This window comes from Dipodomys merriami, unplaced genomic scaffold, assembly GCF_024711535.1.
Source record: "Dipodomys merriami isolate MVZ:Mamm:240054 unplaced genomic scaffold, mDipMer1.0.p SCAF_44, whole genome shotgun sequence".
NCBI lineage: Eukaryota > Metazoa > Chordata > Mammalia > Rodentia > Heteromyidae > Dipodomys > Dipodomys merriami.
The window spans coordinates 330,567-355,698 of NW_027206002.1; the positions used below are offsets into that span (position 1 = coordinate 330,567).

At 39.9% G+C, this 25,132-nt stretch overlaps 1 protein-coding gene across 9 annotated transcripts in view; it reads right to left on the reverse strand.

Annotated features, from left to right (window-relative positions):
* The window catches only part of Rapgef6 (Rap guanine nucleotide exchange factor 6), a 149,734-nt gene that overhangs the window by 16,688 nt on the left and 107,914 nt on the right, over positions 1–25,132 (reverse strand). For 7 of the 9 annotated variants that reach the window (XM_069993676.1, XM_069993679.1, XM_069993674.1 and 4 more), the window contains 7 exons: positions 21,708–21,948; positions 19,066–19,449; positions 16,501–16,712; positions 12,720–12,843; positions 9,573–9,596; positions 5,821–6,041; positions 2,920–3,108 (listed from right to left, as the gene is read on the reverse strand). In XM_069993676.1, the coding sequence (XP_069849777.1) occupies positions 2,920–3,108; positions 5,821–6,041; positions 9,573–9,596; positions 12,720–12,843; positions 16,501–16,712; positions 19,066–19,449; positions 21,708–21,948 (1,395 nt within the window). The remainder of the gene's footprint in view (positions 1–2,919; positions 3,109–5,820; positions 6,042–9,572; positions 9,597–12,719; positions 12,844–16,500; positions 16,713–19,065; positions 19,450–21,707; positions 21,949–25,132) is intronic. The other 2 variants (XM_069993675.1, XM_069993683.1) reach the window with 1 other exon arrangement.

Genomic DNA, 25,132 nt, shown 5'->3' on the forward strand with positions numbered 1-25,132 from the left:
GTTTGGTTTGGTGGCATGAGGGAACTCAGTTTCAAACTAGTCTAAATACAGTACCCCCAAAGGACACAGTTATTTGCAATCCCGTTAGCAGACAGAGACTGACGCTCTTCTCTGCCCACTAAGAGGAGGCCTGGGCAGTGAGGGTCTGGGTCGTACTGTCCTCTCTCCCTCCCTGTGGTGCAGCTGCGCTGTGGGGACACAAGAGCCGGCAGCCATATAGCAAGAGCTCTAAATTCATGTTACAGGAGGAAAGTAAACAACACAAAGAAAATCATGAAAAAAAATAGCATGGAGCTCACAGGAAACATTCTTATAAAATTCTACCACCATCTTTGTCCAAGTGTGGCCTTGTTCAGTGTAGATCAAACTTAAACACTGCTCAACTTTTTATATCCATCCTTCCCTGAATGAAGCAGCACCAAGGAAGCAAGCAGAGTAACAGTAACAGCAGTTCCACAATGAACAATACTCACAGCCCTAAATGCAGTTAACAATGTAAACACGATAGATCTATAAACAGTGCCATATAACACAGGGAAGAAAGTTGGTACAGTATCACCTTAGGCAATGATATCCAGGTAAGAAACCAGAGCTAAATTCCTTCCTCCTTCCATTCCAACTAAGAAATCATCTATCAACCTTTCCAATTTTGTATTCCATGTTCTCGACCAATTTTTCACCAAACAAGTCCAGGCCTTGAGCATCTTTGAACAAACTGGTCCATCAGCTTTCTTCTCAAACTCCGACCACTAATCTTGCTGTACTCCACCTTCCTTTTCAAAAGGGAATTTGCACTGGAACTTGCTTGCCCTTCCTTTTCCCTTCCATCTGCTTACCCACCTTTCTTTTTCAATATCTGTTATAGCCAAGGCTTTGAAATTTCCATCCTCCGTTTCGCAAGTGTAAGGGTTACAGGCATGCATGTACCATATTACTTAGCTTCAAATCTCTTTATGGCTTTTCACTGACAAATTCCCTTTAGCCCAGCAAGTTGTCATTTCAACATAGTGATGGCTTCACTTCTTGTGCCCTGGAAGCTGCTAGCATGTTGGCTAAAAACAAGGACTTTAGAGCCAGTCAGTCTGGGCTCAGCCCCAGCTTGCACACTTACTAGCAGTATGTATGTAACTACTGGCTGTCTTAGAGGATTATTTCTGTAGAGATCTAATGGCAGTAAGGCCCTGTGACCCACGCGTGACAGTCACAAGGCACTTAGTGTCAGTCTCAGCCACTACTGCTTTTCAACACTGCATGTCACTTGTGGTCAGTGGTGGGCTTAGAGCCCCTGGCAGATCCCAAGCTGTTTCTGCTGCTCAAATCAACTTTCTGAAACCTTCCTATTCATTTTGGGGGAGACAGTGGTTCTGCTAGTTTTATATGTTTTTTGTCTACAATTTTCGTCTACAAATGGTTGTACCAAGGGTTATGACTTAACATGTCCATTTATATATATGTGTGCAGTGCACTTTCTGCCACTCTTCACCCCCCACCCCCGCCTGTCACATCAAGTGTCTCTTTCTTCACACAGTACATGAGTATTACGACTGCTAGCCCACCCTCCTCTCCTCTCCTCCCAACTTCACTCAGTGCTTCAGCTTAAAAGGTTTGCACCAAGGACTTTCCCTGCTGCATGTTATGATGTTTTGCAGTCAGTGCAGTCTCGGACATGCACAAGCCCCATGTGTGTTCACACATGTGCAATGCTATATGGTCAGTGTGGTCAGGTATGCATGTGTATGCCCCTCCCTCTGTGTGTTCCCACAGACACTTCCTGCTTCATGAGCCTTGAAGTTCTGTGTAACTGTTACCTTAAAACAAAATAAAAAAACCTTCAGAAGCCTCTCCTTTTCTCTGCTAAAAGCCTGTTGATTTTGCTCTTCATATGCAGCATGTACCCCAGGATAGCAAACCCATTATTAACACGGTATCTGTCTGAGGGTCTGAATCAGTGGGTTCAAAATGTGGCAAAGAAGAAGGTGATTCTAATTGAACTTCGTATCTCAAATAAGGTCAACTTACATTCACAAACCTCTACCAAATATGTATTAGGTATAATTCATAGGCCATGTAACGTTGCTAGAAATTAAATCCAATCTAGCCTCCAAAAATAATGATCCTATCAAAACAATAATTAAAAGTCACTTGGGCTGGGTGCTGGTGGCTCACACCTCGTAGCTACTCAAGATGCTGAGGTCTGAGGATCATGATTCAAGCCAGCTAAGGCAGGAAATTCCACAAGACTCTTTTTTTCCTTGGTCCAAGATCTGGACTTGAACTTGGTACCTGCGCCACTTTCACTCACTGACTAGTGCGCTACCAACTCCAACCCCAACCCCAAGGGGTTGGTTATTTATTTTTCTATAGACTCTATCTCCAGTTAACCAACAAAAAGCTGGAGGCAGAGCTTAAGTGGTAGAGTGGTCAGCCTTGAGTGAAACCCACTACCAGCACATACGTACGTACATGCATGCACATGCGCGTGCGCGCGCGCGCACACACACACACACACACACACAAAGTTGCACAATGTCAATATGACCTATAAGGGGGAAAATGTGTACTTTACACTGAAATACTTTACATTTTTTCTCCTAATTAGGTTTTCAGAGGAGGTTTTTGCATAACAACCAACTAGATAATTGATTAAACACCTATCTGCATGTAGGAAGCCCTTGATATATTGAAACCAAATCTTGAATTGAACTTGGTACCTACATCAAGATTTGATGTAAATACCCAAGATATGAGGCTATAAGTTCCCTGTTGATAAAAACAGATTCCAATAAAATGAAACAAGTTGTGATTCATGAAGTGATAAATAACATTACACAACCTAACACCTGATCTTTGGATTATGGACAATCCTTTGTCCATTTCCCTGGAAATGTGAATGAAATGAATCTTACTGTAAATACTCACTCAGTGCAGTGTCTCTAGCTTGCACCTTCTTCCTGACGGGATGCAGGTTAACGGCGGGCACCGGAAGCATCTGGCTCCCCCTGTGGGGCTGATGCAGGTGGGCTTTAGCTGTTTGGCTAGCTGACCTCAAAGGCACAGGAGACATTTCAGATGATTTGGCTGATCTTTTCTCACTTAAATTCTTGGTCACTAACAGGAGAGAGAAGAAATAAGTAACTTTTTTTTTTCTTTTAAATTGTGCTAGTCTTGGGCTTGAACTCAGGGCCTGGGCACTGTTCTTGAGCTATTTTGCTCTACCACTTGAGCCACAGCTCCACAACAACACTCATGGCTTTTGCTGGTTAACTGGAGGTTAGAGTCTCAAACTTTCTTCCCTCAGCTGGCTTCAAACTGTGATCCTTAGATCTTAGCTAGGATTACTGGCACCTCACAGTAACTACTTTTTTAGGCAAGATTCATTACCACTAATATAAACAATACATATAAAACTTATTTTTAGCCCCCTGAAAACTAATTTTCAAGGAATTTCATTTAACTAAAATATTACCTCTGAAATTACTATAGAATAATCTGCTACTGGAGTTTGCACTCAGGACCTAGTTACTGCTCTACACTGGAGCCATGCCCTCAGTGCTTTTGGCTTTGTTTTTTTTTTAATTTGTTTTTGGGTTTGGTTTGGCCCCTGACTTTGATTCTTCTACCTATTACATGGGAAGCATACGTGCAACTCAGTTTGAGATGAGGTCTTGCTAACTTGCTTTCCTGGGTTGGTCTAAAGCTGCAGTCCTGTCCAGTAGCTGGTATTACAGGTGTGAGCTACCACATCCAGCCTTCCTTCTTAAATAATTCATTATACTCATCAAGTATCTCCACCCCCAACACCATTCTACTCAAGGTTAAGATGGTGTCATCTATATTACTAAACACGCTCGCTGTATCAATCCCAGAGGCCTACACGGCATTCTAGGGACAAGGGTGGAACGAATGACATTCTGATCACATCATTGACCTTCCTTATGTCTTGCACATAAGGAAGCACCCAAATCTCTAAAACAAAATTCTCAAAGGTTCTGGCAGCAACCTGCTTCCATCAACTCCACATTCTCTGGGTTTCTATTAAGTCAGCTTTAATTCCCTAGGCTGGGAAGTTCCTCCCACCATGTAACAGATGAATTTCATAAAAGCCTGGAAGTCTCTCTAATACCCCATGTTCTTCAGTATAGAAAAGAGAAACAAATCACTGCCTCTGTTGAATAAAAGCCAATACTATCATCCAAAGGAAAGTATTCATTCTCCAGACAGTCTTGTCAGTCCTTCAGACAGCTGATCAGGATGGTTCATGCAGGTACAACCTCAGCACTTTATGATGTATTTGTTTTAAACACCAAAAGAAAAGCAAAAATAGATGTTCAACTTGTCTCAATGTAGTTATAGTAGTGACTCACCACGTTCCCCCAACAACCATATCCTAGAACTCCCCTCCCTCCACCACTAAACAAATATACCTGTGGTTTTGGAGAAGAAGGCCAGAGACCAAGGCCGCATGTAATGCTGACACCCCTGATGAGCACAGAGGCTGTTGAGACTTTGAAGCGCCTTGGTCAAAATAACACTACTTATCCACTCCGCTTCCACTTCACCCGGCTTCCATCCATGACTCCTCCCCACTCTATACTCTTTCTCCTAATAGTTAAAGAGCCCGAGTGGTAAGGGGGGAAGAGGGTACGTAATTCCCTTCCTAGGCTTCATTCCTAAAGAAAGCCCGTTGGTATGTTGCCCTTCCTTTATTCTGATACCCTCATGACTGTGGAGACAGACATTCATTATGACAGCCTACAGAATATTTTTAGGGCAAGAATCAGGTAACAGCTCTGAGAATGAAATTACAGGGATTGGGCTGGGAAGGTGGCTCAGTGGTAGAGCGCTTGCCTGGCATGCATGAGGCCCTGGGTTCGATTCCTCAGCACCACATAAGCAAAAAGAAAAAAGCTGGAAGTGGTGCTGTGGCTCAAGTGGTAGAGCGCTAGCCTTGACTGAAGAGCTGAGGGACAGCACCCAGGCTCAGAGTTCAGGCCCCAGGACCGGACCCCCCCAAAAGAAAATACAGGGATTCCTGAGACCATACACAATGGCTTATTAAATAACTGAATCCTCTGGCTAGAGCTATGGCATTTTCCCCTCCCCTCAATATAAACCAAGTAAAAGCATCTTGTTTTTAAGAGCGGGTAATGGGATTTGAATTCAGGGCTGGGGTGCTATATCGTAGCTTTTTCACTCAAGGCTGGCCTTCTACTACTTATATCACAACTCCACTTCCGGCTTTGTTTGGTGGATAATTACAGTTAAGAGTTTCACAGACTTTTCTGCTGGGTTAGCTCTGAATCTTAATCCTCAGATCTCAGCCTCCTAAGTCGCTAAGATTATAGACATGAACACTGGTACTAGGCCTCACTGTCCTTTCTAGCTATTATTAACAGTATCAGAATGTGTCTGGTATTTTTCTTGTTTCACTTCACTGCTACCTAGTATTATCTCAAATGTTTTAAACAGATTCTGCTTGGTAATTATTTTTTCATTAAATTTAGAAAGGTAAAAATTTCACTTGTTGCTTCATTTACAGGTGAATGCAAAAAATGTTCTCAAGCAGAAATACAGCTCTATAATCTAAGATGTCTTTATAAGGCTCTTTAAAGAAAAATTACTTATCTATTTCTCACACACAGTAAATATCAGCAATCACTGGAATTTGTACATGATTAATAGACTCCCAGGATGCTTGAGTAGTCAGTAAGGCTTCTGAGCCAATTAACTATTTTACTGGTGCTTCAGCACAATTCCTGAGAATGAAGTGTCTATTGTGTGGTGATCTTTCGTGTCACAGAAAGGAAGGTGTGTACTCACAGGTACCATATGCAGGCTCCCACTGCAGTGACATCACCTGGAACTTCTCCTCGTCTGTCTCCACATCCAGACCTGAGAGATACTGCTTCACTTTGCGTGCCATTTGGGCCTCCTCATACAGCTTCTTGGCGTTCAGCAGAGAGCTGCGGCGTGCCCGTTTTTTGTGAGTACCTCCTTGCACATCCAGCATGTTTGAATTTGTGCTGCCTTGACTCAATGACCTGGAAGATGGAAATCACAGTCAGAGGCTGTAAATAGAAATGAGCCCAGGAGAATGAAGAGTAAAGGATTTTGTTCTGTTAATGCTATCGCATGCTGATGGAAATGAGTTAAAAGACAGAGCATTAATGCAAAGTAATTGGGCATACATGGCGCTGTTCTGAATTAAGAACAAGAATGAGCAAAATACAGCAGTCACAAGAACAAGATACAATTCCTCCCTGAGCAATGACTCCATCCGACCTGCATTTGTGTCTATGTAATCTGTGGCACAATTGTGCTAAGAAAAAAAAATCCTCTGCTCCAAGGCTACCTACACCAAGGGTTCTTCTGCAAGGAAGTTTCTACAGCATCTTTGCTTGTTTGTATTACTTGAGACATGCTATTGCAATCACCATGTCTACAGCAGGTTCAACTGAGCATGTGGATTAATTTTACCAATTACCACCTTTTGGCCAAAAATTAAGACAGTAACCCAAAAAATAATTAGCTGAGAATAACAACACTTACATACTTAATTCAATGAAGCCAGACATCAGATGTAACACAACAGTTCCATTCAAACGTAAAACATTGGGTTCTAAGTATAGGGATCTGAGATTTTACTTCTGCAATGGCCTTGACTGGTTAGAAAGAATCATAATTCAAATAAGCTGCAGCTTCACTCTGCTCTTTCTGTCATGCTTCCTTACACAAAGACTACATCTAGAAATAAAGGAAAACAGCCTTGTGATGCTGTTTGCCCTAATAAGGCCAGCAAGATTGTTAGATGGTTTCTGTTTTGAAGGCAGTTGCCATTCTAGGCTAATTAACAGTATCTCTCAGCCTACTTTTTAAACCACTCCCCCCCCCCCCCCCCCCCCCCCCCCCGCCGACTGGGATGCTATCCCTGAGCCTCTTTGTGCTCAAGGCTAGTGCTCTGTTACTTGAGCCACAGTGCCACTTTCTGGCCTTTTCAGAGTAATTTATTGAAGATAAAAGTCTCATAGACTTTCCTGCCCAGGCTGACTCTGAACCATGACTCACAGATCTCAGCCTCCTGAGTAGCTAGGATTACAGGCAGGAGCCACCAGTGCCCAGGTCCACATTCTGAAAACATTACCAACACTGTACAACAAGTTGCTCTTCAGTGCTCACATACCTCGTCTAAAATAAACACTGAATCAGAATGTTTTTGCTGTAAATCAAGTGGAACAGTTGAAAAACTATTACAGCATTGTTTTTGGTGTCACTTTTAAAGAACCTTGAACCTTTCTATTGCTATTGATCAGTAGAGAAACCAGTATGCAGAAACTTCAAAACTTGCAGAATGGTTGGGGAAAAGTCCGGAGATATTAATGAATTATATTTTCAACCTTCTGGGAGAACTTGATCATAAAGAGTTAAGCCAGAAGGCATAAAAACCCCCACAAAACTAGGGGCTGGGAAGTTGGCTTAGTGATAGAGTGCTTGCCTCGCATGCATGAGGCCCTAGGTTTGATTCCTAAGCACAGAAAAAGTTGGAAGTGGTGCTGTGGCTCAAGTGGTACAGCGGTAGCCTTGAGCTGAAAAGCTGAAGGACAGCGCCCAGGCTAAGTTCAGCCCCCACAACCGATAAAAACAACAACAACAACAACAACAAAAACTAGCTTTTAAGTATTTGTAAAGCCAACTTAAAGAGTCCAGCCTGAGGAACTTTTAGTTCTTTAATGGCGTGCTTTAGAAATGATGTGCTGCCAATACACTCACTGTAAGGCACACTGGACAGTACTGTGGTATGTGTGTGTATAAGTATATGCACATGTATTTGTACATGGAGGTGGGGAGGATGAAAACCAGAAGCTAAAGGACGGAGTGATCCAGAAGATTCATATTCTGATCATAAAGAAGTTTTAGAAAGCCTAAATCAATGTACTTTGCTTATATTTTCCTCTTTTGAGCAGTTAGAGGAGAATGCAGTGATTTTTCTTAGTACATAAAACCAACTGGTGACATCTTGGGCTCAAATGCAGAAAAATCAAGTCTAACATTTAGGAGACTTTAATACTAATATTTAGCCATTTTTATCTTAGCTGATATTCCAAATTAAACAGGTTGGAGGCATGGCCAGTTGGTAAGTGCCAGCCAATGAGCAAAGTTGTCAATTACCAAGTTTGAGTTTAAGTCTTGGCCAAAAAATAAAAACAAACAAAAAATAAGGTCAATAAATGGAGAATATAAAACCTCAAGAAATGAAAACATTATCACTATAAAATACCTTTGTAAACTATTTCCAAAATAGCAAATTCTCTCTGTAAAAGGAAAATACCTAATGTACACAAGCATCAATATCAGACAAGGCAAACCCTACAGCTGAACGAATGAACAGGGAGTATGGTAATTAACATAAGGCATTCAATCACCCCAAACACCCCCTAGGATATACTGTCAAGTATGCTGCACAGTAGTAATGCCAGGTTTCAACTTCTGTGTTCAGTAAGAAGAACCAGAAAAGACCAAGACGTAAATGTATGATGCAGAAGAAAGTACACAAGAAACACAGAGTAGGAGGAAGAAAATAGCAGGAAAGTCAAGGTGACCAAGCTTTAACAGAAAAGACCACAATAAGACAAGGCTCAAGGAGGTGGCTCAAACACAAAAACAAACAAAAAACCCCTTACCTGTAATAAATGTAACTAACTTCAGTTTATTATCATTAAAATAAACAAAAGCACCCTTATGCATCTCATCACCCATAAAAGCCATTTCTTCCTTCATCTAAAAATAAAGGAGTAGGCACATAATATATAAAATCTTCAATACTCCTAAATAAACCCCTAACTATAAAGGGGCAGGGACCCGAACTTCCTTTAACAAAAAAAAAAAAGTGAGTTTGATTCTTTCACAGCTTTACAGAGAGGTAAGTTTGTAAGTAGAGCTGATACCAGCTTCAAGTCTCAGGCATTTGTGGATGTGAGGAATGTCATAATATAGCTTGGATAAAAGCTGCCTATAATCGGAGAAGTCAGAAAATAAAACCTTTATCAACAGACCTCTCATCCATGTTCACATCTTTAAGAGTGAACTCTAATCAAACTGCCTAGGTTTGGCTATACTATTAATGAGCTGTAAGACTGCATAATTCTATTTTCCCCATCTGTGACTTGAGAATAAAAGCATCTACTCGTAGTATGAGAGGAAAATTAAATAAGATCACTGATTTAAGAGTGCTTGGAATCGTAGTATATGGAATATACTAAGTATATAATATTCAATACTATCATCATTTAACAGAAACCTGCTAAATTTAAATCTTAAAGGCCTTGTGGCATGTCAATAGAAAAATACAACAACAACAAATACCCCAAACCCATTAGAACACAAAAAAGCTAGTTCTATCTCTGCTTTTACCTTGTTAGCAAAAGGCACTTGTCAGGAATATAGGCTGACAGAGTTAATAGAATGCATGCTATTGATATGCGTGCATTAATGAAAAAAGGATGCAATATATACGTGTATATATATGTTAAGAGTTGCACAACCTTTATTTCAGTTGTGTTTCTCTCTACACTTACCCCAGACTCCGCCACCTCTTCTTCCTGTAAGCAAGAGCCACAAACATTGAAGCATGTGTTTGAATAGGAAAGCACAGATAAAAGACAACAGTTGAGAGTCACAGAAATTATGCAGACAGAACAGAATGGAAAAATTTTATTAAGAAAAAAAAAATCACAGCTTAACAATAAAATGACCTTTAATGAAATGCAGAATATTACAGTATGATAGGTCTTGAAGGCCAGAAAAACTCCACATATATTTCTAAATGTTTCAGATCAAATGCATGTGTGCGTATGCGTGTGCGTGCCAGTTCTAGGGCTTGGACTCAGAGCTTGGGCACTGTGCTGAGCTTTTTGGTTCTAAGTTTGTGCTTTACCACTTGAGCCACAGCTCCACTTTCAGCTTTTAGCTGGATAATTGGAGATAAAGAATTTCATGGACTTTTCTGCCTGGGCTGGTTTTGAACCACAATTTTCAGATCTGTTTTCTACTGAGTAGCTACAGGAGTGAGCTACCAATGTCCAGGTCCAAATGTATTTTGAATACCTAATTCATGAAGCAGTTAATGTGAATAAGAAAGACACTTAGGGGTAAACATTTACTTAGTATAAATCTAGAATTCAAAGTTTCTAGGGAATTTTTTAAAAAAGGATCTTTCTATATTTATATCTCTGTATTTTTCTATATCTGTATTTGTATTTTATCTGTCTATATTTATATTTTTTGTAGATGGCACCACTGAGCTACCTCCCCTGTCTATATACTGAATACTGTCTTTCTGAATATTATTCTTGAAAAAATGTGAGCCATTTAACTGACAGGTGAAATTACATTTCACCTAAGTGGGGAAATTTCTCTGGCAAAGAATTTAGTCAGTAATTTTGGCTTGCAAATCCAACTTAAAATGGATAGAAAATTATATCAGCAAGCTAGGGTGGTGGCCTAGATACCTGTTCTAGAAGCACCTGGAGGCTGAGGCAAGAGGTGCATGTGGTAGAGGCCAGCTTGAGCAACATGGTGAAACCCCATCTTAAAAAATCCTGTCTTGGCCTGGCGCTGGTGGTTCACGCCTGTAATCCTACCTAATCAGGAGGCTGAGACCTGAGGATCATGTTTCAAAGCCAGCCTGAACACGAAAGGTCGGGAAACTCTTATCTCCAATAAACCACCAGAAAACCAGAAGTGGCGCTGTAGCTCAAGTGGTAGAGTGCTAGCCTTGAGCTGAAGAGCAGAAGGACAGCACCCAGGCCCAGAGTTCAAGCCACACAATGGACAAAAACAAACAACAACAACAACAACAACAACAAAACCCCAAACCCTCACTGTCTTTATGCTACTTGTCACTGTTTGAATAAAGATGCCATTTTTCTTACAAATGGGATTAATGCTAAAAGGAATTATTTTGCCCATATGAGGTAAGTACACACCACCATCATGAACAATTGCTTAAGGAAAGATGCTATATTTTAGTATTGGTTGATCAAACTGATTTGGGAAATAGTCAGATTTAAACATATATGTTTGTTTTCCCTCATACCTTTCACTCAATTGAGGCTTTTCCCAAGAAAACTGACAGTTTTTTTTTTTGTTGTTGTTCATTCCTGATTATATCTTGTACTTGGTATATTATCATCTGGTCTGACAGGGTCACAAATTCATGTCTTCAGAGACCAGAATAGTAACAAATATGAGTGAATGACAACAGGGAGTGGAAGGGCCACTGTACAAAGGACACACACACAACAAAAGCAGACAAATAAGCCTCCTCCAAGTTTGATTTGGTCCCTGGTTCTTACTGTTTTGTTTTGTTTTTTCTACTTTTTTTTTTTTTTTTTTTTTGGGTCCGGTCGTGGGGCCTGAACTCTGGGCCTGGGTGCTGTCCCTCAGCTCTTCAGCTCAAGGCTAGCGCTCTACCACTTGAGCCACAGCGCCACTTCCAGCTTTTTTCTTTTTTGCTTATGTGGTGCTGAGGAATTGAACCCAGGGCCTCGAGCATGCAAGGCAAGCGCTCTACCACTGAGCCACCTTCCCAGCCCCTGTTTTTTCTACATTTTTGAGCAATGATAGCTCTCTCAGTGATCTCAAGGGGCAGAAATAGGATGGTAGAGAAGAGGAGATCTGGCACACTCCTTCCTTTCATACTTTGACAATTGCTCAACTAGAGTAAACGGTGAGATCTACTACAAAAACAAACTGCAGAAACAAAGATGTCTAAATAGCTGTGTAAGAAAACAAAATAATCCAGACACGTGCTGGTTTTGTATTACAAAGGATTAGATATTCTTGTTTCCTTGGGAGAAGAGATGGAGGAGGGAAGAGGGAGCAAGAGATGGAAGAGGGAGGAAGAGACAGAGGGGAAAAAGGAAGAGAAGGGGAAAGAAAAAGGAAGGAGAAAAAGAGAGTGGAGGGAAAGAGGGAAGAGAAAAGGAGACAATGGGGGAGACAATATATATGTGTGGAAATTTTTATCTACTTCTGTAAATTATTCCAATTTAATATCCTATATAGAGATCCAAAAGAAAATTAGAAAAATTTAAATTATAGTATCTATAGACACTCTAAAAATTATGAAAATTAGTAGGAACTTCTTATCAACCTACTTGCTATAAATTTCATATAGATATTTGAGAAAGCCTTTGTATTTTATTAAAAATGAATTTTAAAAAGTATTTGTAGAAGATCAGATTAATAGAGTAGAATTATTTTCTAAGGATAACAATTAAATTTATTCTTTCTAAATCCTGTGAAAAAATTCATCCAAATAAAGAGTAGCATTGTAACTTGAGGAAAAAGAACTGCTTTAAAAGAATGAAGTTTGAATTAGAACTGTATTTTTAAGAAACTAGGTAAAAATAAAAAGACATACTACTGACGAATACTTTCTATGTTAGGTTAGAAACCAGATTTTCTTAGGTGTGTATGCTGGAAATTTAAAAAACAATATAGACCTACTAATACACTCAGATAAGTTATAGTGAAAGCTGGGGTTCAAATCTTGGCAAATCAGAGAAGCTGCTCTGCTGCTCTGCTCTACATCTTCAGATGTACTTCCTACCTATTAGGTTATTGCGAAACTATTTGAGAATGATGTGGGTCAGGCCCTTGCAGTGCAGGAAAAATGAGACATGAGTATCTGTCACTCTGGATGCTTCTCGGTGTCATACCTCTGTCGGAACATCATAGCGGGGTCCATATTTGCAGAAGTCATTCGAACAACTTGACGAATTTCCTTGGCAATCATTCTTAGCTTCTCAAAGTTTACTAAGCCATCTACTTTGGAGTCGTTTCCTATAATGTATAATAAAATCATATAATAAAAGCAAGTTTTTAAGCTTTCAAATTAATGTTTGGCTTACTTATTTATTTACTGCACCAGTACTAGGATTTTGAACTCAGGGCCTCCACTCGCATGGCTTGCTCCGTGGGTATGAGCCAAAACCCCAGCGCATCTTCTTTTTGGAGACAGTTTCACAGGGTTTTTTTTTTTTTTTTTTTTTCTGTGGGCTAGCTTCAAATAACAATCCTCTCAGTCTTAGTGTCCAGAGTAGTTGGGGTTACAGGAATGAGATACTACACCTGGCTATAAAAATTCTTTTCTTTTCTTTTTTTTTTTTTGGGTCCGGTCATGGGGCCTGAACTCTGGGCCTGGGCGCTGTCCCTCAGCTCTTCAGCTCAAGGCTAACGCTCTACCACTTGAGCCACAGCGCCACTTCCGGCTTTTTTCTTTTTGCTTATGTGGTGCTGAGGAATCGAATCCAGGGCCTCCGGCATGCAAGGCAAGTGCTCTACCTCTGAGCCACCTTCCCAGCCTTTTTGTCGGTTGTGGGGCTTAAACTCTGGGCCTGGGTGCTGTCCCTCAGCTCTTCAGCTCAAGGTGAGTGCTCTACTGCTTGAGCCACAGCACCACTTCTGGGTTTCCTAGTGCTTTATTGGAGATAAGAGTCTCATGGACTTTCCTGCCTGGGCTGGCTTTAAACCATGATCCTCAGATCTCAGCCTCCTAAGTGACAATGAAATTTTGAGGTGATAAGACTAGGCAAATAGAATAACCTATCAGCCAAGAACAGTTATAAAATTGGACACAAAAATGTGTGAAGGGGTAAAAAGCTAATTAAAGATGGCAAATACCTCAGAGAATACAGAAATGTCATTGTTAGGTACTTTCTAAGTAACCTGCTGATTTCAAAAGGTGGAAATGAGCCAGAACCTACAATACTAGTTACTCACGAGTCTGAGATACAGAGAACCACAGTTTGAGGATAGTCTGGGTAGAAAAGTCTTGAGAGATTCCTTCTCTAAAATAACCAGTAAAAAGCTCTGCTGGTAGAGCAAGCAAGCCTAGCAAGTTTGAGGCCTTAAGTTCAAGTTAAAAAAGAAAAAATGAACTGAAACACTTGCTTGTTGAGGTAAAGAGAGAGTAATGTTAATCCAAATAAATCTTCCGATGCTTTAGGCTGGGAATCTCAGGACTATACACTAGAAGTAAGAATGAATCAAATGTAAAATGGGATTTAAGACTAATGTCAAAAATTATCTCAAATCTGAAAACGAATTAAATGATTTGAAATTATGAGCACCTTTAGCTGAACAAGGTTTAATTCTCTTCGGAGAAATAAAGTGTCATTCAATCTCAGTTTTTTTTTAAATTACTTTTTATATACAACATCTATTCCTTTGTCAAAAAATACAAAGCACTGGCCAGGCACTGATGGCTCAACATCTGTAATCCTAGCTACTCAGAAGGCTGAGATCTGAGGATTGTGGTTCAAAGCCAGCCCGGGCAGGAAAGTCCATGAGACTCTTATCTCCAATAAACCACTAGAAAACTGGAAGTGGCGCTGTGGCTCAAGCGGTAGAGCACTTGCCTTGAGTTGAAGAGCTGAGGGACAGTGCCTAAGCCCAGAGTTCAAGCCCCACAACCAACAAAAAAAGAAAAAAAAAATACAAAGCACTAGAGAAGAGTACATAACTAAAGTCTGAAATAATGAGATTCACAGGGGATCCAGATTATGAAGAAAATCAGAGACAAGGCTAGATATAAAAAAAAAAAAAATCACTGAAAACTTGGATAAGTAATATGGAACTAAAAAAATAAACAAGAGGGCTGGGATGTAGCTCAGCGTCAAAGCGCTTGCCTAACAAGTGCAATGTCCTGGGTTCAATCCCCAGTACCAAAAAAGAAAAGACAAAAAAAAATAAACAAGACACTGAAGAAAATATACATTAATAAATTAAGAACTTATGATGAGCTTAACAGTACACTAGTCACTGAATTAATTAGACCAAAGTAATTGATTAGGATCAATAAATTGGAATGTGGGAAAGAAGAAAATATCTGGGATGAAGCATAAAAAAATGAAAAGTGTTTAAGACAATACAGGAACAGGGATCAGGACTAACAGGTAAAATTAGAAGGGCAAAAAAACTTTGCAGACCTGATTACTGAAAAATTTCCTAAGGAAAAATACCAAGCCATCTGTTTTAATGGGTCCTAGAAAACCCACTCATCAACTTCAGTGGACACCAAATGTTTTCCTGAAGTTGATTATACAAATACCAGGATCCACAAATTCACCCTGAATGTAATGTATGGCCAGTAAAAACGTATATGCATGAAGAGTTACATACAAGAATAGGCACCTTATTCACCTAACAGGTTAACAAAACAAACTACAAAATAAACATCAAACAAATAAATGAATCTATTGTATTGTTTTTATACAATGTTATATGCATAGTTTAGGAAAACATGGAAGAATCTTATTAATTCAATGTTGACCAGAATAAGCCAGAGGCCAAAACAAACTATAATGTAAGGTAACAAATGTGTTATATTCTATTTATAAAAAGTTCAGGAACAACGACCGACAAAAAAAAAAAAAAAAAAAGTTCAGGAACAGTTAAAACTAAAATATAAAATTAGAAGTCAGGATAGTAGTTACCCTGGGGGAGGAAGAAGAGGGTAGTAACTGGGTAGGAGTCAGGGAATGTTGACCATGAGGGTGTTTGTTCTGTCAAATTTCATTATAGCTGTGCATTTGTTTTAGGCACTTTTCTGTGTTAGTTCACTTGGGGAAAAAAAACAAAAACAACAAAAGCCTGAGGGGAAGTTGGATATCAGTGGCTCACACCTATAATCTGATCTACTCAGTGGGCTGAGATGTGAAGACTGCAGTTCTAAGTCAGCCTGGGCAGAAAAGTCCAAGACACTGTTTCCAATTAACCAACAAAATTTGTACTGGAGGTGTGTCTCAAGTGGTAAAGCGTCAGCTAGGACTGAAAAAGCAGAACAAATGAGAGGCCAAGTTCAAGCTCTAGTACCAGTGCCAAAAAAATAAAAAATGAGGCTGGGCATGGTGAAACACACCTGTAACCAGCATTCGGGAGAAGGCATGAAGATCATGAGTTTGAGGCCAGCCCAGGATATACAGTAACACCTGTCTCAAATAACAAAAGATCTCTATGTGTGAAGTTTTTATTTTGGATGTATACAATAAGCATTTCAACTTGTTCTTTTTTTTTTTTTTTTTTTTTGTCGGTCATGGGGCTTGAACTCCGGGCCTGGGCGCTGTCCCTCAGCTCTTCAGCTCAAGGCGAGCGCTCTACCACTTGAGCTACAGCGCCACTTCCGGTTTTCTGGTGGTTTATTGGAGATAGGAGTCTCACGGTCTCTCCTGCCCGGGCTGGCTTTGAACCGCGATCCTCAGATCTCAGCCTCCTGAGTAGCTAGGATTACAGGCGTGAGCCACCAGCGCCCGGCTCAACTTGTTCTTTTTAACCATGTGACTTTCCAATAAAAAAATCTGCTGCATTTAATCATGACATAATCACTACATTGGAATAAACTAATTCAGTTACATGCTAATCGTTACAATGCTGTAATAAATCACAGTGCTGTATAATTAGCTGAAGCTAAACATGAATTTACAGGTAACTTTTAAATACCTTCATGTAGAAATGTCATGTCTTTCTTGACAACAGGGAAGAGTGGGATGATTGGAGGCTGCATGCTTTGACTACTGAGAATATTTCTGTATTTTGCCATGTTTCTTGATGGATCAAAAAGGTCTTGTAGATCCTGGAGATGTTTCTCATATTTGCTTGGTAACTTTTCCCAAGTACCTCTAAGTCGTGCTACAGGTGCCAGATTTAAGCCACTGTCAAAGATAAGAATAAAAATAGTAAAAAGGGACTTGGGGGAGAGGGTAGATTTAAGTCAGTAAAGTGTATGCATCAAATTTTCTATTGCTAAAAGAGAGATATTTTTATATGTTGAAATAAACAGAAGTATGACAACATAAAGAAGGGACTACCTTAATGTTAAAAAAGAAATTCTTTCAAATGATTCTATTACTTGCCTGCTGTATATTAATGGCTTTTTTCCCACCATTTGGTGGCAGTACTGGGCTTGAGCTTAGGGGCCTCTTGATCAGCCTTCTCTCTCATGGCTGTTGCTCTATCACTTGAGCCATGTACTAGAGTTTCCACTAAGTGATAAATGTAGTAATATCATAAACAGACATTTGACTTTAGAAACAGTTTACCACAGTACTGTTTTACTTAGAAATAACACCACAGTATCTGAGAAAGGTTTAAGCCATGTGGAGAACGACAAAAACACTGAGGTAGCATTTTTTTTCTAAGATTTTTTTTTTGGTCCATTTGTATTCCTGATTCCAAGGCTTCCATATCCCTATGTCTTAATCCTGCCTTGTAAACTTCTAGACAGTCAATGTCTTCTTTCCACAGACTCAGATGCTCCCTAAACTGAGAAGTGATTCATGCCATTTAGGCTGCAGCTCTTGCCTTCTCTTTATCTCTACACTACCATCCATGGGTAAGTCGCTGAACAAGGGTATCTGTGGGTATACACAATATGCCTTAATTTTCTAAACAGTTAATCCTTTTTTCAGTCATCTGACTTTACCACATTTAAAACTTTCTCTTGACTTGTTTTTAAAGGTATGGAGTTTATACATTTGTTCCCTTTGCTTCTCAGAATCCTTACCTACCCCTCCCCCCCAAAAAACTGTTAAGCAAAATAAATGCAAATTATCTTTACCCAAACTAAAAGATATCTAAATATTGAGTACATTGCAATGACTGACAAAAGATAAGGTAAACAAAAGTGCAAAGCTGCTGAAACAACATTTCTTATTTGGACTAACAACACTTCATAGGCTTATGGAGTAAGGCAGGGTGGATCTTCTCCTTTAACAAGGGGTGTCAGAAAATAAGATTAAATCAGTATACACAGGGATACATTTTGGCAGGAATATCTTTTCACAATGAGAGGATAGAAGGGAAAAACAGTTGTAAATAACCCCAAAGTTGTGGACCTTTATTCCCTGTGAAAACAAAGCACAGAACTATGTACTCATGAGGCCAACTCCTGGAAGCTGAGAATTCTACCTTGGCTCTTACACAAACCTCTTTAAATAACTACTACAGAAATATTCATATAATTCAAATTCATATAATTCATAAGGAAGGAACACAAGCATTTAGAACAAATAGAAACAAGAAAAAACAAATAGTTAAAGAACATACAGGAAAAAAAAAGTCAACAAAGCTGGGTACCAGGTGGCTCATGCCTCTAATCCTAGCTACCCAGGAGGCTGAGATCTGAGGATTATGGTTCAAAGCCAGCCTGGACAGGAAGTCCGTGAGTCTTATCTCCAGAAAACCGGAAGGTGCTGTGGCTCACCTTGAGCTGAAGAGCTCAGGGACAGCACCCAGGCTAAGAGTTCGAGCCCCCTGACCAAAAAGAAAAAGGTCAACAACTGAATAAAAGTTAGGACTTGCCATGATTTCTAAATAAAGTGCTGTATTAAGAGCTTACACACACACACTTAGAAGAACCAAACCTCAACCTAATAAAGGCTATATATTACAAACCTATAAACATTATAATGAGTGGGGAAACTGCCAAAGCATTTCTTCTAATATCAGGAATAGGACTATTCACTCAAGTCTTCCATATTATTTGGTATACTGCTTATATTCTTAGAACAACTCAGAAGCCTGTAATTTTAGCTACTTGGGAGCAGAAATTGGAGGACTGTTGTTTAAGACCAGCCTGGGCAAAAAGAAGTTCATGAACCATACTCTATCGCTACCAGTGGCTGGGTGCACTCATCATTACCCTAGCTCTGGGGAGGAACAATGGCTAAGTATAGTATGTGCTGTGTCCTCAGTGACACAGGAAAGCACAAGTAGGAGAAGCAAAGCCAAGGCTGCACTGGCTTAAATCAAGACCCTTCCTGGAAAAACAACTACTGGTAAAAGGGGCTGTGGGCCTGGCTCAAGTGCTAGAGTGCCTGTCAATCAAGCACAAGGTCATTAGTCCATGTGTTCAATCCTCAGAACAGAAACCAAATGAAATCTTCATTAAAGACTTATTAACTGAACTTCTCTTTTCATAGGCAATTTAATACCTAAGTAGAAAACAGCTTTATGTCAAGATCCTCACAAAACCATAGATAGGTGCACCTACTTGTACAAACTTACCTTATTATAGCAAACATGGAATTGAAGTTCTTACATTCTCGACAATGAAGTGCAATTTTAATAAAATGTTTAATGATTTTCATTCGTTTGAGCTGATTTGATTCAGTTAAAATCTCTGAGGCAACCCAGAATGTCTCTTGGTTCACAATGTCCTCAAACTCTTTCAAGTGAGCATTTCCCCTCTTGGAATCTAACTTGAAAAGATCATCAATGTATTCAGTAGGCTCAATATTACGAAATAAGTCAAAGTCCCTCATGGACAGCTGGGTGGCCACTTCAATGGTACTAAGCTGCAGCATGGACAGCTGGCTTTCCTTTACAAGCTCTTGTGCATCTTCATCTGAACATAATGTCTCTGTTTCCATGTTATTTTTTAAGTAATACCTAAGAAGGAAAAAAAATAAAACATGATCATAAATGTGACTGCATTTGTAAGAACACTTTCCCTCTTTATTATGCTCTCAGAATTATTTTATTGTTAACATTTTGCCAAAAATATTAGATCACAGAATATCAGCTAACAGAAAAAATGAAAACATTTTAAATTTAAGAGACTTTTGAGAAGTCTCCTTATTCTGCCATTTAAAATCTAATATTATAAAAAGTGGAAACAGCATTCGTAGTGTCATGAGATTAAGTCATTGTATCAACTATTCATCATGTGTCAACAGTATTCTTGTGTCTAGTCTTGAAAATTAAAAAGTGTATGTGAACGAGGACATATTATGGAATCTCTCTCACAGGCTCATGTGTTAAATGTTTGATCCTCAGCTGGAGGTAGTATTTTGGAAGGTGGCAGAAACTTGAGAAGGGGTGCCTGTCTGACAGAAGCAGATCAGTAGGGGGCAGTCCTTTCAGGTTACCCTGGGCCCTGGTTTTATTCTCTCTCTCCTTCCTGGATGTCATGATGTGAGCTGCTCTGCTGCACAACTTCCCACTCTCAGGACTGAACCTTGTGAGACTGTGAGCAACATGAATTCTTTCTTCAAGTTCTTATGTCATGTATTGGGTCACAGCAACAAGAAACTAGTACGAGCCAGGCATTGGTGGCTCACACCTGTCAACCTAGCTATCAAGACCTGAGGATCATGGTTCAAAATCAGCCTAGGTAGAAAAGTCTGCGAGACTCTTTTTTTTTTTAATTAATAAGTTTTTGTTTATTGTGAAAATGCTGTACAGAGGGGTTACAATGACATGAGCAAGGTAAAGAGTACATTTCTTATCAAGCATTGTTGCCTCCTCCTTTGTTTCCCCTTACCATCCCTGCCCTCCCATCACAACTCCCTCTGTGAGACTCTTATCTCCAATTGACCACCAAAAATCTGGAAGTGAGCCAGGTGCCAGTGGTTCACACCTGTGATCCTAGTTACTCAAGAGCTGAGATCTGAGGATTGTGGAATCAAGGCAGCCCAGGCAATAAAGTCTGAGACTCTTCTCTCCAATTAACCACCAAAAAAGCCAGAAGTGAAGCTGTCACTCAAGAGGTAGAACACCAGCCTTGAGCAAAAAAGCTAAGGGATATTAACATGGTCCTGAGTTCAAGCCCCAAGACACCCCGTAACTCCACTTCCCCCACACCTCTCCCTTCCCCCAGCCAGGAAACAGGTATAGCTCAATGTGATAGAGCTCTAGCCTTGAGAAGAAAAAAAGCCAAGAAAGAGCTTGAGGCCCTGAGTGTAAAGTCCAGTACCTGTATAAACAAACAAACAAAAAACTAATACAGAAAATTGGTACCACAGAAGTGAGTTCTTGCTATGTCTAAACCTAAGCCTTTGGAATTAGTTTGCAAGAAGAATTTGGAATAAATTAGAGAAGTAGGATAGAGAGGTTCAGCTTAAGGGAAGATTGTGTTGGGAGCCTCAAAAGACCAGAACGTTGGTAAAATGTGGACAGCAAGGTCCGCAGGTGTGACTCAAATGGTAGACCTCTATCTAGCAAGTTCAAGGCTCTGAATTCAAACCCCACATGCCCACTCCCATGCCCACCAAAAAAAAGTCACAAAAAAACAGAAATGTAGACAGTAAAAACTTGGGTTTTAGATGGGAAACAGACACAATGAGGAACTGGATTAGAGACCACTGGATTATATCCTGGGTACAAACTTTTCAGTATCTTGTCCATGTGTTGAGGCTTTGTGTGAGACTGAATAAAATGACGACTAATTAATCTGGTCAGCATCCAGCATCCAGGCTCTGTAAGGTTTATTACTGGTTGCCTTTAGGCAGGCTTATAGTGAGTACCAGGAACAAAAGCAAAGAGACTTGAAAAGCTCATAGCTTGGTGTGAAAAGCCCATGAAAAACTGAATGTAAGGCATGATTTCTGAGATTAGTATCATTAAAAACCCAAATAGATTTTGCATCTGGATGACAGAAAAAAACTTCAAAAAGCACACTGACAGAAAAGCACACTTATAGCTTAGTGGTAGAGTGCTTGCCTAGCATGCATGAAGCCCTGGCTTCAATTCCTCAGTACTACATAAACAGAAATAGCTGAAAGCGGCACTGTGGCTCAACTGGTAGAGTGGTAGCCTTGAGCACAGAGAGGCTTAGGGACAGTGCCCAGCCCTGAGTTCAAGCCCCAGGATTGGGAAAGAAAAAAAAAGAAAGAAAGAAAAGCACACTGACTAATAATCTTACTCACCTTCCATTGAGTTGAATTCTATCAGCTAGTTTGGAGAACTGGTCTGGAAGTCTTCTCTGCTTTATGACACCCTCAGGAGTAACAGAAACTTCACAGAGAGAATATGTATCGGTTGCCCCAGTCAAACCAAATTCATGAACAGCGTGACAAACCACTTCTTTAGCTGTAGTGTCTTTACTGATGATAATGTAGCAGCTCTGTTGATCTGCTTTGAAAACTCTTATGACTTGATCAGGAATATCTATATAAATATAAAGATGTGCTTTATTATTCCCAAGGAAAGTATCTTTAAAATTCTTCAAAAAGCAATTTTGAATACAACCATCCCTTTAGACATCAAAATACACATTTCTGTTTTTGGCAGTTTATCAACTTGAGTGTTGATAAGAACATATCTATTTTCCTAAAGTGAAAATATACTAATATTCACAAAGATAAAGACTAATGATATTCTCATATGATTCACAGGCTACAGTTAACATTTTTAATATATTGCCAAATCACTTCTCAGATAAACCTAGAATGTAAGAGGACAAATTTGGTTATATCTTTATTAAAATGATCACATTCTGTTTTCCCCTGTGAAAGCCTATTCTCCAAAAATACATCTTTTTTTCCTCCATTTCTTTTACTGGTTAGATCAGTAACTGGCATTTCTCTATTTTCCCCCTCAGGGGGTGTTCCTATGGTAAGACTTCAGGACATTGTACTTCACTAGGCCAGCACTCTACCACTGAGCCACAACCTCAGCCCTTTTACTACTTTTAGTTATTTTTTAGGTAGGATCTTAATTTCTGCTGAGGTAATCTTGGATGACAATCCTCTTGTCTGCTCTACCCTCCCATGCTGAGATCACAGGCATGCACCATCAAAACACCCCAGCTTTTTTTTGGGGGGGGGTGTCTAACTTTGCCCTAACTGATCTTAAACTGCAATAGGCCAGATCTCTACCTCCCCAGAAGCTAGGATTGTAGGTGTGAGCCACACATACATATATACACAGAACACTGGCATTTTTTCATTTAAAAAATACACTCAGTTCTGGGTGCTGGTGGCTCATTGCCTGTAATTCTAGCTACTTAGTAGGCTGAGACCTGAGAACTGCGTTTGAAGCTGGCTTGAGCAGACAAATCAGTCTTTTCTTTAACAAGCAAAATACCTGGAAGTGGAGATGTGACTCAAGTGGTAGAGCCCCATTCTTGACTGAAAACACTAAGAAAGAGTTCAAGGTCTTGATCTTAAGTTCTTCTACCAGTGTGTGCACACAAATGCACACATATAGCCGGGCACGGGTGCCTCATGCCCGTAATCCTAGCTGCTCAAGTGGCTGAGATCTGAGGATCGCAGTTCAAAGCCAGCACAGACACAAAAGTCTGTGAGACTCTAATCTCCAATAAACCACTCAGAAAACAAAGTGACACAGAAGAGCTGAGGGACAGCACCCAGGCCCAGAGTTCAAGCCCCATGACCGACCAAAAAAAAAAAAAAAAAAAGCACACATATACACACATACATTCTGTGTACATAAGTAGGGAGATGGGTGTGGAAAAATATCATCAGTGGGTGAATACCAGTAAGAGTGAGTTGGGCTGGTGCAGAGGGTGAAGGTTGAATAGATGGTTTGCAACTATGAAAATGGAATTATAAAACCCACTGGGATTTCTTTTGGTGAGCATGGGTCAGGAGAGTGAGAGGAGTAAAACTGATTGGAATTCAGTGTAAACACATGTGGAGAGATCTCAGTCAACACCCTTCAATAACAATATAGGCTACTATCAGTACCCTATATACTTTTTCCTACTAAATTATACTCCCTACCAACATTTATTCTACTGTAAGATGACAAGTATTTTTCTACTTTTTATATTCTATTTTATATTTAACAGTAAAGTTTAAAATGTTCACATGGTTAACTATCTTAATCTTTGTCCCTACAGATAAATTCATGCAGCTTGAACTCTGGTCCTGGGTGCTGTCCCTCAGCATTTCAGCTCAAGGACAGCACGCTACCACTTGAGCCACAGCACCACTTCCAGTTTTCTGGTGGTTTATTGGAAATAAAGAGTCTCATGGACTTTCCTGCCTGGGCTGGCTTTGAACATTGATCCTCAGATCTCAGCCTCCTGAGTAGCTAGGATTACAGGCATGAACCACCAGTGCCCCCTCCTACAGATAAATTCTAAGTAAAGATATTCCCCGCCCCCCGGCCTCCCTGTGTTTTTTTTTCTCACCATATAGCAAGAGCTAAAGCTTCTAGAACAATGTTTACTTTGATGACAGAGATTTTTAAACGTAAAAAAAGATTAAATAGCATTAATGCCAATTTTTCCTACAGAAATTTCTTTTTAAAAAAATTAGGGGTATTTTATTATTGTGGTTGTGTACAGTGCTGACCATATGTGGCTGGGTTGGGAAAAAAAACTGGTTCAAATGACTTTATTTTGCTTGTCCATCATTACCTTCTTAGCGTTATATACTTTCAGAGAAAAACATGAACAAATTTATCTCCAAGGGAAAGATGAGAATAATGGAACAGATATGGAAGGAAATAATCTAGAAGAAGACAGAATCTCTGTTCCTTGAGAATGAGGAGAGAGAGATAGACTAGCCTCCAGGATGAGAAGCTTCACCTGAACATATACAAACTAAATTCTGGGGAGGATTTTAGCCACTATATGCTGGAGGCCCTGGGTCTGCTGTCAAGTGGGAAGCAGAATGCTTCATCTCATCCGATTTCTATTGAAGGAGGATGTACTGAGCCATCTTTCCTGAATGAATTCAAGGATCTGAGTCATCAAATAACCTTTTGTTCAGATCTCTCATCAATGAGTCAGGCCTTAGTGTGCTGTGGATTTCTTAGTGTGCTGGGTTTCTCATTACAAGGCTTAAGTCAGACTGTTACATGATCCACCAAAATCAGAGACGCTTCTCTGCCCCATACTAGAAAATTACTGCATGCAGACAGCTAGGGGAAAGGATTTTTCTATACCTTCTAAACTCTTAAAAAAAAGAACCAAACATGTTATTACTTGTACTTTTTCTACCCTCTTTGTGAAAATGGGTACTGGACTCCAGAACCGCTTTTTTCCTCTTTTTCCCAAACTGGATCTTTGAGGGCTAAACCTCAGGAAGGGGCATAGGCTGGCCTTGAGGGAAGGGTGAGATGACCTCACACCTGTTATGTTACTTTCTTTGGAGGATTTTATTCACAAAGACAAGGTGAAAGTTGACACATACATTATGTTCTTTTCCCCTGCTGCTGTAAAATCTGGGAAGGAACACAGTTCTGTATCTTGCTGATCAAGCTTAAAGTTGTACTCAGTTAAAGCCATCTGTTCCTCATGTGAAAGATAAACTGATTTGTAGTCACCCTAAGGGAGTCATGCATCATAAATAGGTGTCTCTAGAACAGATTTGCCAATGAA